Source organism: Aspergillus puulaauensis, chromosome 7, assembly GCF_016861865.1.
Source record: "Aspergillus puulaauensis MK2 DNA, chromosome 7, nearly complete sequence".
Taxonomy (NCBI): Eukaryota; Fungi; Ascomycota; class Eurotiomycetes; order Eurotiales; family Aspergillaceae; genus Aspergillus; species Aspergillus puulaauensis.
Window position 1 is genome coordinate 2,814,885 of NC_054863.1, and position 16,076 is coordinate 2,830,960.

A 16,076-nucleotide genomic window follows, 5' to 3' on the forward strand; every position below is an offset into this window, starting at 1 on the left:
TGTTTTAATGCTAAGCATTGAAAGTAAATGGAGACATATATCTACCTATATACAACTACTCAATCGGCCTCGCCCCAGACACATCAGGCACGCCCTCTCCCTCAACCACCTTGGCTCCGACAATTTCATACACAGGCACCTCAGCCAGCCTCTCAATAACATGATGCAGCGTCGGCAGCTGCTCCCAATCCAGTCCATCAATCTGAAATCTCGCTCTCTCTGCAACATACACTTTCTGCGGACGAGGCTTGGGAACTGCCTCAGAGAACGGATCAAAGACAGCATGTTCCTCCGCAGCAACATTCTTATTCTCCCTCCCACTCTTCGGGATATACTTATACGCAAGGATCCCCGCGTCTGCCTCCCCGCTGATTCCCCCAGCCGTAGTCGACGGATCAACCTCTTTTAGACCCTCGAGGAGAAAGTCTCCCCATAGCGCACCCTTCCATCCAGTGCGCACCCGGTACGACGTACTCCGACGGTAGATATCAATGCTGGTATACAGCTTCGGCATACCCAGTTCCTCACGCCCAGAGACAATCGGATCAGTCAGGGACTCAAACAAAATAGGCAGATATGAGCCTTTCACTACACCGCCGTCCTTCTTGACATACTCCACCCCGTGCACATACAGGCCCAGATGGCTATACCCAGACCCGCCCAACCACTCCATCCTATCCAGCGTCGTCTGCGAGAACGACGCGTATGCCACTGTATCCGCAGAACTAAACCGCCACCCGCTCCGGCCTGGCGGGAACAGATTCTGCAGGACTGTGCGCGAGGTCTTGAATTTGATCGACGCCGTCGTGAAGGTTGACTTTGATCCGTCGCGCGGCAGGCCGAGATTTGTTTGCCGGGGGCCTGGCATGGGTCCGAATGCGATGGGCATGCGCCAGTAGGGGCCTGGACTGGGGATGCGCGCCCAGTTCCATTCGCGCAGCTTCTGGGTTGAGTTGTCCCATTCGTCGTGGCCGAAGTTGTAGTCTGCAAAGCCGTACACTGCAGCAGTTAGCGGAGTATAAATAAGGGAGATGAAGATAAGGTGAACGTACTATCTGGTGCTTTACCATCAGAGCGATCTCGGCCAATTAGTCGCGAGTACTCCTGGATCCGAGTCGCTCTTTCATGGCGTATCTCATCGTATAGTTTCAGCCGCTCTGGAACCTCTTCTGCTGGTGTCCCCGGGGAGAGAACAACAGCTAAAGCTGCCGCGTCCTCAATCGCAACACCAGCTCCCTGCCCTTGATGCGGGAGGAAAGGATGAGCAGCATCTCCCAGAACAGCGAGACGCTCATGATGCCACGCCGGAACCTCCTGCATGTCCAATAACTTCCACACCTTAACCGTCTCGGGATCCGCCTTGGCCAGTAACTTCAGCACAGCCGGATCAAACCCATTATAGATCTGGATCATCTTCGCCATATTTATACTTGTATCCCCCTTCCCATCCCAACTCTCATCCGCCTCACCCTCCGACTCCACCGCCGGATGAATCGCAACGAAATTCAGCACCGTATTCCCAGACGTGGGATACATCACGACCCGCCTATCGGCGCCATACCAGATACACAGCTCCCCGGTATGCTGCACGAACTTCGCCGTCTCAGGATCCGCAAGTGCCGCACTTGTAGGAACAAGGAACCGGAATGCGCTCTTCCCGCAGCACGACGCTTTCAAATTCCCGCCTGGGATTGCGGAGCGCGTTACGGAGTGGACCCCGTCGGCGCCGAGGACGAGGTCGCCCGCGTATTTTGTGCCGTTGTCTAGCATTATGCTTGCGGAGGTGGGATCGACGAGGACGATTCGGCTGCCCGTGTGTAAGGGGATTGCGGGCCTGACACTGGGGCTGGGGCTGGAGCTGGGACTTGTTACGGCGGTTTTGAGTTGGTTGTGTAGGTCAATTCGGTGGGCGAGGAGCCATTGCTATAGCGTTGTTAGAGAACCGTCTCTTACATATAGAGTCTAAAAGAGAATGTCACTCACATGCTGCCACCTCTTATTCTGCTGCGTGAGATCAAAGCTGCGCTCGAGGACACCGGCAGCCGAGTACTCCGTCAACTACGTAGCAGCCCAGGAGCAATCAGTAACAATAAACACCCACTTAATAGTTACCGTAGAAGATAACATAAGGATAAATGGGTACAGTGCATAGCATACCCTCTCCATCAAATTCGCCCCAAACTCTTCTGCGAAGATGCCAAACCTCTTCAGAATCCCATTTGCGTTCGGCGCCAGGTGCAGCGCCGCGCCTGTCTCTGTGGCGAGACGCGATTGCTCAAATATCTGCACGTCGTGGCCTTGGCTGCGTAGGGCGAGCGCGGCTGTTAGGCCGCCGATGCCGCCGCCGACGATTAGGATTTTGAGGGGTTGTGGTGTGTTGGTGGTCGTCATTTTATATAGGATAGGTACTGCCGTGGTAGAAGGGGTAAGGTAGGGAGGTAGAGTGTCAATGGATCTTTAAAAGGAACCAGATACCTAGATGACTTGATTAGCCTTCCGCGTGGTCCCCTATCTCCGAGTTGGTTATGCGGGACGGGCTAGTTAGGGCTAAGTTCGGGAGTCGGGACCACTTGCCCTCGACTTCCCCGAGGGCTGTCCGAGTTTCCGAGGGGTCAAGTCGTGCTATGTTTTCATTTATCTTGTATATGGTGATTTTAGACATTTCATGTGTTTATTGTTATTGACAGGTGAATATCATGTTGGATCTATAATGGGTGGACCCTAGTTGTATAGGTGCAATCAGCATTAACGACTTGTTCACAAAATGGCTAATTGACTGCGTATTGCATATAATACAAATCGACTCAAGTAATCATATATTTACAATATATGAGACACCAACGTAACAGGTCTCGCTTCTAAATAATCGAATATACAACGGAGACAACAACTCCATACCTATAATCAAGGAAATTCAATTCCCCGAAGCCCTAACATCATCCATCCCACCGCCATAATCCTCACCCAGAGCAACCCCACCAACCCTCACCTCCTCCGCTTCCTGCAAAACATACAGCATCCTCGCCCAGGTATCCTCGCTAACATTTCTCCAAGCATGATTCGTCCCCCTCTGCACCGCAACATCCCCGCGCCTCAATAACCTGCTCTCCCCGGAATCGAGTATCAGCTCGACCTCGCCCTCAAGCACAACGCCGTAGTCGAGGCTGATAGTGCGGTGCATGGGCGATGTTGCGCCCGGGTTCATGTCTACGATGCGCAGAACCGTGCCGCCGGGGATGGTTATTCCCGGAAGGTTGGTTAGATAGTGGCTGTAGGTGGTTAGGTCGGCGTTTGAACTGAGGGGGGCCGGGGTGGTGTTTGTGGCGTAGGCGAGGGAGAAGCGCGCGCCGTTGGAGAGTTGTTTCCAGGGGAGGGAAGCTGGGATGCTGCTGTTGTCGAATGTTGTTTGGCCGGATGGGGTGTGCGAGGTTATGTGCCGGGAGATGAGGGGGAGGTTGTTGGGGAGGGTTTCTCGGGAAGAAGTCATTCTGTGGCGGTGGATTTAATTGTGGGTTTTATCTGTGGGATTACTATATGGAGTTTTTGTAGAGAAGGACTGTTTGCGGTGATGTTCTTATATCTGTACCTGCTGTTATATACGGGAGGTGGAGCCGATACGTGGAGGTACAAATAATCACGGTGGGCAAGACAATAACCGGATTATCGGTTACTGAGAAACGAAATCGAAATGTCGCGAAAGGTAGCCCTAGTCACAGGTGCATCCAGAGGCCTTGGAGCCGCCATTGCCCGCGCTCTCGCCCGGGATATGGACATCTTGATCAACTATAGCTCTGACCTTGCACCAGCAGAGACTCTAATCCAAGATCTGAGGGCAGAAAACAGCGACAGGAAGCCCACCCCGCAGTTCACAGCAGTCAAGGCCAATCTGGCTGACAGGGCGGGAATCAATGATCTCGTGGAACAGACAATTCAGACCATGGGCCGACTAGACGTCGTCGGTTCGAATGTGGGATGGACGCGCATGACGGATTTCATGGATCTTGATGAGGCGGATAATGATATCGATTGGGATAGGTGTTTTGACATGAACGTCAAGAGCCACTTTTACCTGTTCCAGGCGTGTCGGCGGTATCTGGCGGAGAGCGAGGGCTCGTTTATTGCAACAGCCAGTGTGGCTGGTGTAAAACCAAGCGGGAGCTCTCTGGTGCGTTAGGTATTCATTTTCAAAGAGCTAGGACTGACTTTTCCAGCCGTATGCAGTTACAAAGGCTGCATTGATCCATCTGGTTAAGAGTTTGGCTGTCATTGCGGCGCCGAAGATCCGAGTCAATGCGGTCTCCCCGGGGGTTTTGCTGACAGTGAGTCTCCGATTTATGGCAGATTATAAATTAAAGTATTGACTTGAAAGGACTGGGGTCGCCAGTTTTCAGAGGAGAAGTTGCATGCCGTACAGGAGAAGAATCTGTTGAAGCGCTTTGCTACCCCCGAGGTATATCAGCTACTTTTGCTCTGGTGCCGCAGCTAATATCAAGAAGGATGTTGCAGAGCAAGTCAGGACCTTTGCAATGTCAAGATCCATCACAGGTGCAAATGCTGTGGTTGATGCTGGATTCTCCATAATTTTATAACCGCAATCTCTGGAAGTAGAAGGGGGTACTGATTATATAGTCAAAATAGACATTTCTGACGCTCAGCAGAGACTGACCCCGGTTATATATCAGAAAATAACATTTACGCACCTTGAAATGATCAATAGACTACATCCAGGTACAGCAATATGAGCCCGAGATCGGCGGACTGTTGCCGTCGATGAGCACTGCATTTTTAGCCGCCCAGAGGCGTTGGTGTAGGTAGAACATAGTGCGTTCCTAACATAGCACGCACCATCCTGAATATAGGTTATTGCATATCGTGAGAGCAATAGTAGTTTCAGGATGGAGGATGAGATAGCTGTTCCTGAGACATCAGATAAATGGGGCCTGGTTATGCAGTAACTGCACCTGTTGAAGGACGAATATCAACATCGTAACATGCAGCAGGTAATGCTAGCTGGTTAATGCCTACAACCAAGTCTGCACATTCGCCAATCCATCAACCCCCGACTGATCCCCCTCATCAAGATACCCACAAATCCTCCCCGTAGGATCCCACTTGCGCCTCACACCCATAAGCCTTTTCCCATTCTCCTCCGCCCAAAAACGCGTCTGGCGCACCTGAAAGTCCGAGTCCCCCAAATAGCTCCCAACAGACCGCCGCTCAACACGACTCATCACACTCCTTACCCAAGCCTGACACCGCTCGTCATCCCTCGCATCATCCCACACCGTATACAAGGCGAGATAATGGTCCGATTGCACACTCAGCGCCATATCAGGGAGCGCCCGTCGACTACACGGGTTCATGGCGTACCACAGCGAAAACGCCTTGCGGTGCGGGAGAGTGGTGAATGCCTCCTCGAGCACGGCGGCAACGTCTGCGTCGTTCTCGATGAACGCGTTCTCGGCGCAGTACCGATGGCCTTCGGGGTTTGCTTTTGCTTGGTTGATATATTGATTTGCTAGACTGTCTTCTTGGCAGAACCACTCTTCTAGAGCACCTGGGGGATGGGAGGCGTGTGCGGGACGAAGTGCATTTTCTGCATCTTCTGGTGTGTGTTTCATGGTGACGAGGAGGATGAAGAGGCGGATCTCGTCGTGGCCTTCGGGGTAGTGGGCTACGACTGCGATTTCGGTGTCTTGGTCGTAGGTTGGTGTGATTGAGAGGATCCAGTTGAAGGCTTCGTGGTATTTACTGATGGGATAGGAGTATCCTGAGCCGCGAAATCCGCGCTCTGGGTAGGGAATGAGGTCGAGGTGGAATTGGGTTACGATGCCGGGGAAGCCTTGATTATTAGTGTGATACTGGCGAATAAACAGATAAAGATAAACAAATGGACAGGATAGAGTCATACCAGGTCCAGCACCCCGAGCTGCCCAGTACAGGTCTGCATTCTGGTCCTTGTTACAATGCACCAGGTCGCCATCGGCGGTCACCACATCGACTGCCCTGACTCTCTCACAAGCCCATCCCCAGCCCTTCTAGATCAGCAGGTAACCTTCCAGTCTGTAGACCGAGACTCACCCGACAATTCCAGCCCATCCCACCCTGCAGCAGAAACCCCCCAATGCCCACATCCGGACAATGCCCACCAGGAAACATCAACCCAAACTCCTTCGTCAGCACCCTGTTAACTTCGCGCCCCGTCATACTCGGCGACGCACGCGCAACCTTCTCAACCGGATCAACGTCGAGGAGTTTGTATTTGCCTAGATCGATAAGAATCGACTCATCGCGCACACTCCACGCAGCCCAGGAGTGGCCGCCCGAGCGCACGGCAACGCGGCATCCCTTCTCTTTTGCCAGTTGAACGGCCTGGAGTATATCCGAGACGCTGGTTGCGTTTACGACGGCGAGGGGGTAGCGCGCTGGTCGGCGGTGGTTGAAGACGCGGCTGATGCGGGCTTCTTCGTAGGTGGGGGAGTCGCGCCAGATGATTTCCATTTTGTAGCGCAAGGGTTTATTGAAGGGTGTGTGGATTGGGCTTGGATAGTATAGTATAGTGTAGTATATGACGTGGGGCGGGATTGTTTAAATGATCTCTGGGGTGAGATGAGTCGGAAAGCGGGGGATATGGATCTCCTTGTCTCGATATGTGGAGCCGACAGTCCGGGGTATACAGTGCAGTGTCTGCGGGCTGTGCTTGTCCTACGAGCGTGTCAGCCTGACCGCACGGGCTTTGACACTGAGTTGGAGAGAGAGGTATAATGTGATACATGTTTGACCCGAAAGCTTCGTGCACACTCAAGAGAAATACGCAAGGGGTCGAGGATTCGCGAAAAGTCAAAGGCCATAAGTAAACTGTATCAAAACCAGGAACAAGAGGCGGACTGAGTTGTGCTTTGTCCAGCAAATACGAGGTGGCGTCGACGGTGCGGAGGTTAACCCTCCTTGTGCTTCGACTGTGTCGACTCTAGCGGCTGCCCTGACCAGAATAAGGCTTAATGAAACTAGAAATACACGCTATCAGAGCGGTTGGTCCAGGGTCCTTTGCGCTCACAAGGGCGATGTTATTTCTCGTATTCCCCACTCACTAGTATGACAAGCCCAAAGCATGACCACAACCACCTTGCAGGATCAAGCCCTAAGCGAAGCCTTGAGGGGGGAGCATAGCTCGCAGGTTTACTTTATAAACTGGGCCAGAACCCGTTGTCATATCTCTGGTTCTAGTTCCACCACCCTCAATCCTCCACCATGCATCTCCTCCTAACGTCCCTCCTAGCCCTAACCAGCCTGCAGCTGGCAACCGCCACCGGATCAGCCCGGGTCACCCAAGCCCCCGCAATCCCCAAAGTATTCCGCCGCCAGGATTACATCTGCCCGACAGGCGAGAACACCGTGTGCGCCGACGGGTTCGGCTGCTGCGAGCGCGGCGCCCCCTGCACCACCATCCGCGGCGAGGCAGCCTGCGACACGGGCGAATGCAACGGTCTCCCCTGCGGCCACGCGGGGCTCTGCTGTGATGCCACCTGTACTTCCTCGCGTGGCACGGCTATCTGTGTGCATGGTAGCGAGAGTACCACGACTGATGATTACGCCCATTCAACCGTCTCTACGGGACTTGGTGATTGGGATGTCACTACTACCTCTATGCCAAGCCCTACGAAATTAGATCCGGATTCTGACATTGACGCTGGCGGGGAGTCTATCACGTCTACTTCGGATGAGACCAGCGAGCGTCCTACTCGTCCTACGTATACTGCGACTTCGTCTGGGAGTGACAATGGCGATGATAGTGGCAGTGGTAGTGGTAGTGGCAGCGATACAATGACAACACCTACACTGACGCAGACTGTTCTGCCCAACGGCGAGCCTTTCCCTACCCCTTCGAACGACGATACTGGGGGCCGAAGTGGTGGGGGTAGTGGCGATGGGGGTGGTGCAGGGATGGTTTCGCCGCAGGCGTTTGTTGTTTTAGGGCTGGTGCTTGTTGGTGGATTGTTTTTGGTTCGATAGGTTGCTGTATAACGAGATAGTTATGTTATGCATGAAAGGATATATTGTTAGTGATAATATGAAGCTTAGGGCTTAATAGGAACATACAGCAGTGCTTACAGCTGCGAGAACCCGGCTATCTATAGTAATATAGGGGTTGTCATGGAGCTAAACAGCTGGAAGTCATTAAATAAAGGAGCAAGAGTACTGGCAGACTTTGAGTTTGCAATTATTCTACCATGCAAAGCAAGACTGCACTAAAATCTTGAGGACTGACCAGCTATGCCATCGCCAACCATATAATTTACGTTCTCAATCCACAGTATCTCCAGTTTATCCGCCTGCTATTTGCTGACCACTTCTGATCTTCACGGGTGCACGTACCAGCTGAATATAGAAGTGAGCAGCGGGCGTGCAGAAACAGCCAGAGATTTTCGTTGATGCGCGCCTCGTTATAAATGACTGTCAAGTACGGTACTGCCTTGTCCTTCTGCACAAACTCTCACTTGAGTAAAGAAAGAAGGCTTCCAGGCCTGACTTAGTTCTGTTTATTCCATTTATTCTGTTTCGCCAACACCACTCAACCAACATGTCCACTGCCACTGCCCCAGTCAACATGCCTTTATATATCGCCATCCACTCAAACCCCGGCATAAAACACTGGAGCCTCTTCATCGACGCCCCAAACCCCTCCGACAAAACCACAGCACACGTCCTCGGCGCCCGCCAGCGTTATTTCCCCCAGATCAGCACGCGGTCGGACGCGCGGACTTCTCCTTCTCTAGTTGAGCTCTGTCCGGTGTGTGAAATTAGCGTCGAATTGGTTGAGGCTGTTAAGAGGATTGCGTGGGATACGCGCATTCGCAATGAGGAGCGGGACTATAGCTGTCAGGATTATGTTCTTGATGTGTTGGGGAGGTTGGAGGGGGAGGGGATTGTTGATGCCCGGGATGGAGGGTATTTGAGAAATAAGGATGTGATAATGGGGAAGAGGGAGTCTTGGATTAACACCTAGTCATAAGTTATTTAAATAATATAAATATTCTGTTCCCTTGTAAAGTGAGAATGCCAAGACACTAACACCAACTTGATTAAATCCACTTCCATCATCTTCAACATTCCATCCACACCACGCGTCAGACTCAGATCTGTCCATCACACCAACACCATGGTCGCCATCAACATCGTAAAGGAAAGCAACACCTCCTTAAAAGATTATGGACCTGGCCTGGTCGGCGTATTCGGTACTACCAATCCCCCACCTTCACCACTACGTATGAGTATAACCGCACGCTGCTAAGTCTAACAAACAGTTGGCGGAACCAGCGGAATCGGCGAATCCACAGCAAGGGCCTTCGTGCGGTACGCCATCTCGCCGCGCGTGTACTTACTAGGCCGAAACGAGGCCCAAGCATCGAAAATCATCGAGGAGCTGGGCAAGCTCAACGCGGAAAGTAAAGTCGATTTCGTCAAGTGCGATGTCTCGCTCCTGAGGGGGGTTGATGAGGCCTGTAAAGAGATTCAGAGGAGGGAGGAGAGGGTGAATCTGCTGGTTATGACGACGGGGATGGTTACCATGAGGGGGAGGGATGGTATTTTCCTTAACTGTTTCCCTGTTTCTGTATATTGGACTGATTTTGTCTGGCTAGAAACTGGAGAAGGCGTTGATAGGAAACTATCACTGCATTATTACTCCCGGATGCGGTTCATCGCGAACCTCCTCCCACAGCTGAATGCTGCTACTACTGCTACTCAAGGTAAAACCCCCGGACTAGCATCCGTGGTGTCAGTCCTCGAAGCCGGCGGCGAAGGAACGCTTAACCAAGACGATCTCGACCTGAAGAATACCTACAGCCTCGCCAATGCCCGGACGCACGCTATCACCATGAACTCGCTCTCGCTGGGGTATCTGGCCAAGGCGAACCCGGGTGTCTCGTTCATTCACTCTTTCCCGGGTGGTGTGAAGACGGGCGTCATGCGGGAGCTGGGGCTTGTGACTAGAATGGCGCTGCAGGCGGTTATGGTGCTTGGGAAGCCGTGGATGGTGCCGGTTGAGGAGAGTGGGGAGAGGCATTTGTATGCCGCTGCGGGATTGCCGGGCTTGAAGCGTGCGGGTGATGGTGATGATGGGAGTGGGAAGTTGTATTTGGTGGGTTCGGATGGAGAGCCGCGTGGGAATCAGAAGGTGTTGAATGAGTATAGGGAGGGGGGGACGGACCAGAAGGTGTGGGAGCATACTTTGGATGTGTTTAAGAGGTGCTGTGATTAGTATTTCATATTTAACACCTGTTATAGGATTTACGGTAATGAAATTGCTTATTCAGTATGTCGTTCTATAGTCTGACAGAGGAGAGCCTCTAATTAGCTAAACATGATATCTACGATCAAAGGCTCGATTTCTCTTTCCCTCTCCTTTCCTCACTCACTACACAAAGTCAGTTCGATCAAGTAAATAATATAGAAGAAACTCACCCTTCTTCAACTCCCCTGTTCTCCTCTCAAACCTTTCCCCAGGCACGCCCTCTACAAACCTCTCCGCAAGGGCACTCACAGCATCAAACAGCGCCACAACCCTCTCTGCCCTCATCGGCCCATTCATCAACCTCTTCGTCTCAAGCATACTCCCCCCATCATTCACCTCCAACTGCCCTCCCAAATAATCCAACAAATGCCCACCAAACCCGTCTAGCGGAAAAACCCGATTAACAAGCCCCCACCCCTCCAATTCCTCAACGGTACACTTCCTCCCGAACATGAGGAACTCATTCGCCCGCCGCACGCCCATACTCTGCGCGAATGTGCGCGCGGCTCCGAATTCGGGGACGAGACCCAGCGAGTTGAAGGGGACTTGCAGGTAGCTCCCTGATGCGGCGAGGACGATGTCGGCTAGTCCTGTGAACCAGGCGGCGCCCCCGCCTACCCCGGGCCCGTTTAGAGCGAGGACGAAGACTTTTCGGTGGTCGATAATTAGGCGGAAGAGTTCCGTTTCTTTTAAATTTATGGGTTAGTGTTGAGTTTGGTGTTTGCGTGATGGTGTTGACGTTGTTTGGAGGTATACGTACCGATGGAGAATTTACGCATGTAGAAGAGTTTCTTCTGTGCGGCGGTTGAGTCTGGGGGTGGTGTTGCCAGTCCTTCTGTATTATGGTAAATATTTATTGATTTGCATACCAGAGCATGTCGGGGTTAGGAAAGTAAGAACATACGTCTGATATCGGCACCCGCCGAGAAGAATCGCCCTTCACCAGTAAGAACGGTAAATATAGTACGCGGGTGCTGGTCCAGCTCGCGAAACGCAGTGACCATATCGGCCAGCATAGTCTCGTTCCATGCGTTCAGTACTTTGGGTCTGTTTAACTGCTGGGGTAAGCATGGCGGATACACCGTGCGGGGGGCTAGTGTGGGGCAGACCTTGATGACGCCGATCTGGTCGTGGATGTCGACCACGATGTGGGTATACGAGGGTGACATTGTTGAGGTTTGATATATGATAGATAGCTGTTGAGAAGGAAAATATAAATTGAGACGTAGGAGGGAGGTATGTATGTAGCAGGCTGGGTTAATAGCCGCGGTTGGTCGGTACCCCGCGTGTCGGTTGTATCTCCAAGTCTGACAGATCCAGTATTATCATGATTTGGAGAAGTGCGTTTATTCTTCACTTCTGCGGATAGTTTCTGTCCTGAATACAGTATGCATAGCTGACAGGGATGGCACTTAGATGGTATAAATAGAAGATAGGCACAGCGTATACCAGACTGGACATGTATAGACACGAGAGTGCTCAATCAAGAAAGAACGGCAGACCATCGCACTTTCCTTTTTAATCCACCAGATCCATATAAACAGTTACGGAAGGTGCGATGGCCGGGCCTGCCTCATCCGCTCGATTGCCTCCCCTCCGCCTCCATCGCAGCCATAAACATCTTCAAGATCGGCTCATTCTCCCCCCTTGGCCCACCAAAAATAGCCAGGCCCTCCTCCTTCGTCATTGGCTGTTCGCTCTGGGCTTGTTGAGCCCATAAAAATAGCATCCGGTCTAGCTCGACCAATGCTCCGTCTGGCGAATTGCATACTCCGGTCATAGTCAGTGTAGGGCCATGCTTGTGGGTACTCTCATAGTCCTTGACCTCTGCCCAGAAGGTATCGTCTTCGTCTTCCAAGGTGATACCATAGTCGCCTTTTCCCCAGATGATCTGGCAGTTGGCTAGGATGCGCTCGATTTGAGTGGGATTCATTTTGAGTATGTTGTATAAAGCAATATAATATAGAATGACGGCTAGATACCACTAGTGTTTATATGGATAAACGGTAGTTCGATAAAGTATAAGAGTAAATTCCTTGGGAGTGGCAGATACAGAAAATCGAAGAGGTGTTTTGATGCTCGATAGAGTCGAGGTGTAGGAAGGAGGGGTAATGGAAGATATATATTATAATACCAATTATGAAGTAGGGACATATAATACAATGTCACTTAGCAGCCATTATCAAATCAGGTCTCGCATATTTAGGAGCGAACTATGCATATGATAGACCAATATACGTAGAACACGCAGCGAGTAGATGCAGACTCTATCCGAACGCGGTCTTCCGCATATACTCGTCCACTCAAGGATATGAAAGAGAGAGGCCATCTCAGGTGCATATAATTCAAGGTTCAATGTCTTGGCCATGGCGCCTAAAAGGAAGAAAATAGGACTGCCTACAACTGTTTTGGATGTGAAGTGCATAAGGACGGCAAGCATCGACTGAAAATTAAATTGACAGCATATATTCAGATCTTACTAAGTAACCCTACATACTAACTAGTTAAGATCAATTGATTACTCAAACTTAACATATCCCTTCCCTTTGACAAACGTCGCATGCCATGGAACATTGCCCGCGTGGTCAGCCAGCTGGGCAAAGAACTCGGCGTGCGCAGGCCCATCAATAGCATTGCCCCTCGAGCTTCCATCCTCAGAGCGCTCATCGGCGAAAAAGAACCTAAACAAGGAATCAGTACCGAAATACATTAGAGGCCACAGTAGGCCAGGAATATATATACTGACCGATATCCACGCTCCGAATACAAAGTATCAGCAGAGCCGATCCAGTACGCAGAAGCAGATTTCCCCACACCGAGATTCAGGAAAACAGGAACAGGCGGGATTTTCACGTTCAGGATATTGCCCGTGTAGATGAAGGATTTCTTTGCATCGGCGGGTAAACTCTCCCACTCCTTGACGGCCTCTTGGGCTGCGACGTAGGGAGTCACAGTGTTGATGTTGAGATCAGTTGTGAAACTGTCTACTGGGACTGACAGGACTGAATTTGCATCTGGAGGAGGAGTAAGACTCGCTGCGTTGTAGACGACAACGCTGGGTGCAGCTTGGAATGCGGCTTTGACTGCGCTAAAGACTCCAGGGATTGAGGAGGGGCTGGCAAAGTCTGCTTTGACAGAGAGATAGCCTTCGGCAGTCTTATTGCCGGTGCCGCTTCTGGATGCGATGGCGACTTGGTATCCCTTGGTTGCGAATGTGGCAGCAACAGATGCGCCGACTCTGGGACCTGCACCGAGGACGAGGGCAACTGGCCGAGACATTGTATGTGTTGTAGAATTGACTATCGATACTATCCAAGAAGAACGATTGTGTTGAACAAGAGTGACTGCCTGGGTGGTCTTGTGCTACTTATATCTTACTTACAGATGTATATTGATGGATTTATAATCTTAACTCCGTCACGCAATCCAGCAGCCAGTGTTAATGTTGTGCACGGAGGTTGCACTCCCCGATATCCGAGACTGCGGCCTATCAGATCTGCAGCAATGCAGGTGAGATGTTTGCATTTGTTGCTTACCGATCCCAGCTCGCTGCTTTAAGCATTTGCAGCGAATGCATGGTTTGCATTAATTTATCAGCGGTTTACTATGTTACTGTCTTTTACAAATGCAGCATCTTATCAACGTGCTTTAATTGAAGAAATAGGGAGTCAACCTATCCCTTCGGTGCTCCAGAGTCTTCTCGAATCGGTTCACCTAGAAACGCACGCTGATTTGAGCTAAAGTGTTAGAAGAATATTCTTCAAACGAGTACGCCTGTAAACCTGACTTTCAGAAAACAGTCTATAATATTATTGAATACGCGTAACCTCAAATCCTATGTACCAATATTACCATGAGTTATATCCAATAGAGCAAGATGCTGATCAAACTCGCCATCAGACCGCATCCCTACCACCCCTCATCCACATAATCGCCAGTATCCCTCCCACACAAACCACATCCAACATCCCCAAGCCTGTAAAACACCACCCATATCCCATCCTCCTGACAAGGCTATCCACAATCGCCGCTGCAATTGCCGCCGCGATGTTCCGCAGAAGCCCGCCCAGCGCCACAATCGTTGCGGCTTGGGATGGCGCGCACTCCGTTTGGAATGATGTGCTCGTCACGAATATTACGGCTGTGCCGATTCCGGCTTCGTAGTGTTAGCATAACCCTAAATCCATTCTAGAGCGTAGCTGGTAGTTTTTTTGGATTGGGAGTAGGGTGAACATACCTAATGCAGACGCCGCCAACCCGGCCGCAGGATGCAGGTTATACCGCGTGAACCAGCCATACATGACCTTCCCAGCGGCGGAGATAATAAATCCCACTATCTGGATTGGAAGACGTGTTTCGGGTTTGATTTTCTTATCCGGGTTTCTTGCTGTTAGTCTTGCGCGGTGCCAGTCGGAGAAACGGCCTGTTGCGAGGGAGGCGAGGAACAGTGCAACCCCTATTAACATTAGTACTTTAGAATGGAGAGAACGGTAAGTAGAGAAGGGAGGGTCAATATACCAGGGCTCAAATAAGCATACCCAACCTCCTGCGTCGAAAACCCAAACCGCTCGCCCCATACATCCGGAAAACTAACATACATCAAATAAAGACCCGCAAACGACAACGCGCCGTTCACGAAAACGATACATTGCGTTGGCTCCGTCAACATCTTGACCCAGTTCTTGAGACTGGGTTTCGGCGGCTTAGGGTACTTCCCTTCCTCCACGAGTGCCTTTTGGCGGAATCGCGGGAGGGCAATCCATCCTCGCTTTGCGAAGACGTCGCCGTTCCCGACTAGACAGCGGAGCGTCTCGGGGAGACAGAAGAGGATGAGGAGGTAGATGGGGGTGCAGGCGAGGGCTGTCATTATCAGTATATACATATCGTTTTATAATTTGCATTGGACGAACCTAAAAACCCAAATGCCCACCGCCACCGGGACTCCGTCGCGAATTGCCCCCCGATTAGAGGTCCTAGGATAGGACCGAGCTGAGGACCGAGGAGGAATATAGCAAGGGCAGATGCGCGGCGTGCGGGCTCGAATATATCTGTGATTGTACCGGCTCCAATAGAGGTGACGATGCAAGCGCCGAAAGCTTGGAATATGCGGAGCACGAAGAGAGCGCCGATATTGGCGGGGATGGATGCGAGTAGGATATTGGCTATTAGGAAACTGGCCAGTGTGACGATGTACACTGTTTTGCGGCCGCCGAGGTCTGCTGCTGCTGCTCCGGCGAGGGGCTGTTCATGTTAAAGGTTATATTTTGTAAAAGGGGATAGGGAGCTTACTGCGACGGCAAAAATCGCCATATATACAGAGACGGTGGCATTGATCACGCTTCTTGATGAGTTGAAGACATCTTGGTATAGAATCAACGAGGGCAGGTAGACTGCCCCGCAAAGAGGGCCGAAGAACCCGGCGGCCGTTACAATGCCTAGGTAGAAGTTCTTTCTTTTCTCTGAGAATGCGGAATACGCAGGTGCTGGGGTAGGCAGCTCAGGCTGCTGTTCGGACTTCGGATTATCCATGATATATGGTGGTGGGAGACAGAAAGTCGACGGTCAAAGCATGTCTAATGTTTCAAATAACCGTTGCAGGATATTCACATACAGATGTAGCAGTCTACAGTGCACCACGTGTAGTGGGTTCAGCAAGGCTGAGCAATGCATTCACAGACAGATTTAACCTGCCAGTCGTGAACTATCACGAGATGCAACCGTACTATAATTATAACCAGGTGAAGACAACAATTACATCTCCATATCAGCCTCAGCCTGGAGT

General features: G+C 51.3%; 11 protein-coding genes across 11 annotated transcripts; 4 read left to right on the forward strand and 7 right to left on the reverse strand.

The window, feature by feature from the left end:
* Nucleotides 1-55: 55 nt before the first annotated feature.
* Nucleotides 56-2,391, reverse strand: APUU_71063A (putative salicylate hydroxylase; the record flags this gene model as incomplete). Its single annotated transcript, XM_041696006.1, has 4 exons — nt 56-999; nt 1,053-1,923; nt 1,984-2,058; nt 2,158-2,391. The coding sequence occupies 4 exons, from the start codon at nt 2,389-2,391 to the stop codon at nt 56-58; spliced, it is 2,124 nt and encodes a 707-aa protein (XP_041561679.1).
* A 523-nt stretch (nt 2,392-2,914) lies between these two features.
* Nucleotides 2,915-3,487, reverse strand: APUU_71064A (cupin domain-containing protein; the record flags this gene model as incomplete). The annotated part of the gene is made up of 1 exon (XM_041696007.1): nt 2,915-3,487. One exon carries the CDS (start codon nt 3,485-3,487, stop codon nt 2,915-2,917), a length of 573 nt encoding a protein of 190 aa, XP_041561680.1.
* Nucleotides 3,488-3,688: 201 nt separating this feature from the next.
* Nucleotides 3,689-4,486, forward strand: APUU_71065S (SDR family NAD(P)-dependent oxidoreductase; the record flags this gene model as incomplete). Its single annotated transcript, XM_041696008.1, has 3 exons — nt 3,689-4,165; nt 4,212-4,319; nt 4,370-4,486. The coding sequence occupies 3 exons, from the start codon at nt 3,689-3,691 to the stop codon at nt 4,484-4,486; spliced, it is 702 nt and encodes a 233-aa protein (XP_041561681.1).
* A 535-nt stretch (nt 4,487-5,021) lies between these two features.
* On the reverse strand, nt 5,022-6,501 carry APUU_71066A (FAD-binding oxidoreductase; the record flags this gene model as incomplete). The annotated part of the gene is made up of 3 exons (XM_041696009.1): nt 5,022-5,842; nt 5,912-6,035; nt 6,082-6,501. 3 exons carry the CDS (start codon nt 6,499-6,501, stop codon nt 5,022-5,024), a joined length of 1,365 nt encoding a protein of 454 aa, XP_041561682.1.
* Nucleotides 6,502-7,251: 750 nt separating this feature from the next.
* Nucleotides 7,252-8,013, forward strand: APUU_71067S (uncharacterized protein; the record flags this gene model as incomplete). Its single annotated transcript, XM_041696010.1, has 1 exon — nt 7,252-8,013. The coding sequence occupies one exon, from the start codon at nt 7,252-7,254 to the stop codon at nt 8,011-8,013; it is 762 nt and encodes a 253-aa protein (XP_041561683.1).
* A 568-nt stretch (nt 8,014-8,581) lies between these two features.
* Nucleotides 8,582-9,007, forward strand: APUU_71068S (uncharacterized protein; the record flags this gene model as incomplete). Its single annotated transcript, XM_041696011.1, has 1 exon — nt 8,582-9,007. One exon carries the CDS (start codon nt 8,582-8,584, stop codon nt 9,005-9,007), a length of 426 nt encoding a protein of 141 aa, XP_041561684.1.
* A 153-nt stretch (nt 9,008-9,160) lies between these two features.
* On the forward strand, nt 9,161-10,261 carry APUU_71069S (uncharacterized protein; the record flags this gene model as incomplete). Its single annotated transcript, XM_041696012.1, has 3 exons — nt 9,161-9,236; nt 9,306-9,584; nt 9,642-10,261. The coding sequence occupies 3 exons, from the start codon at nt 9,161-9,163 to the stop codon at nt 10,259-10,261; spliced, it is 975 nt and encodes a 324-aa protein (XP_041561685.1).
* A 115-nt stretch (nt 10,262-10,376) lies between these two features.
* APUU_71070A (enoyl-CoA hydratase/isomerase family protein) lies at nt 10,377-11,463 on the reverse strand (the record flags this gene model as incomplete). Its single annotated transcript, XM_041696014.1, has 5 exons — nt 10,377-10,417; nt 10,465-10,980; nt 11,055-11,129; nt 11,199-11,349; nt 11,404-11,463. The coding sequence occupies 5 exons, from the start codon at nt 11,461-11,463 to the stop codon at nt 10,377-10,379; spliced, it is 843 nt and encodes a 280-aa protein (XP_041561686.1).
* Nucleotides 11,464-11,867: 404 nt separating this feature from the next.
* APUU_71071A (uncharacterized protein) lies at nt 11,868-12,227 on the reverse strand (the record flags this gene model as incomplete). Its single annotated transcript, XM_041696015.1, has 1 exon — nt 11,868-12,227. The coding sequence occupies one exon, from the start codon at nt 12,225-12,227 to the stop codon at nt 11,868-11,870; it is 360 nt and encodes a 119-aa protein (XP_041561687.1).
* A 585-nt stretch (nt 12,228-12,812) lies between these two features.
* Nucleotides 12,813-13,573, reverse strand: APUU_71072A (uncharacterized protein; the record flags this gene model as incomplete). The annotated part of the gene is made up of 2 exons (XM_041696016.1): nt 12,813-12,975; nt 13,041-13,573. The coding sequence occupies 2 exons, from the start codon at nt 13,571-13,573 to the stop codon at nt 12,813-12,815; spliced, it is 696 nt and encodes a 231-aa protein (XP_041561688.1).
* A 617-nt stretch (nt 13,574-14,190) lies between these two features.
* DTR1 (dityrosine transporter 1) lies at nt 14,191-15,823 on the reverse strand (the record flags this gene model as incomplete). Its single annotated transcript, XM_041696017.1, has 5 exons — nt 14,191-14,450; nt 14,532-14,750; nt 14,813-15,154; nt 15,205-15,535; nt 15,584-15,823. The coding sequence occupies 5 exons, from the start codon at nt 15,821-15,823 to the stop codon at nt 14,191-14,193; spliced, it is 1,392 nt and encodes a 463-aa protein (XP_041561689.1).
* Between the last annotated feature and the right edge of the window lie 253 nt (nt 15,824-16,076).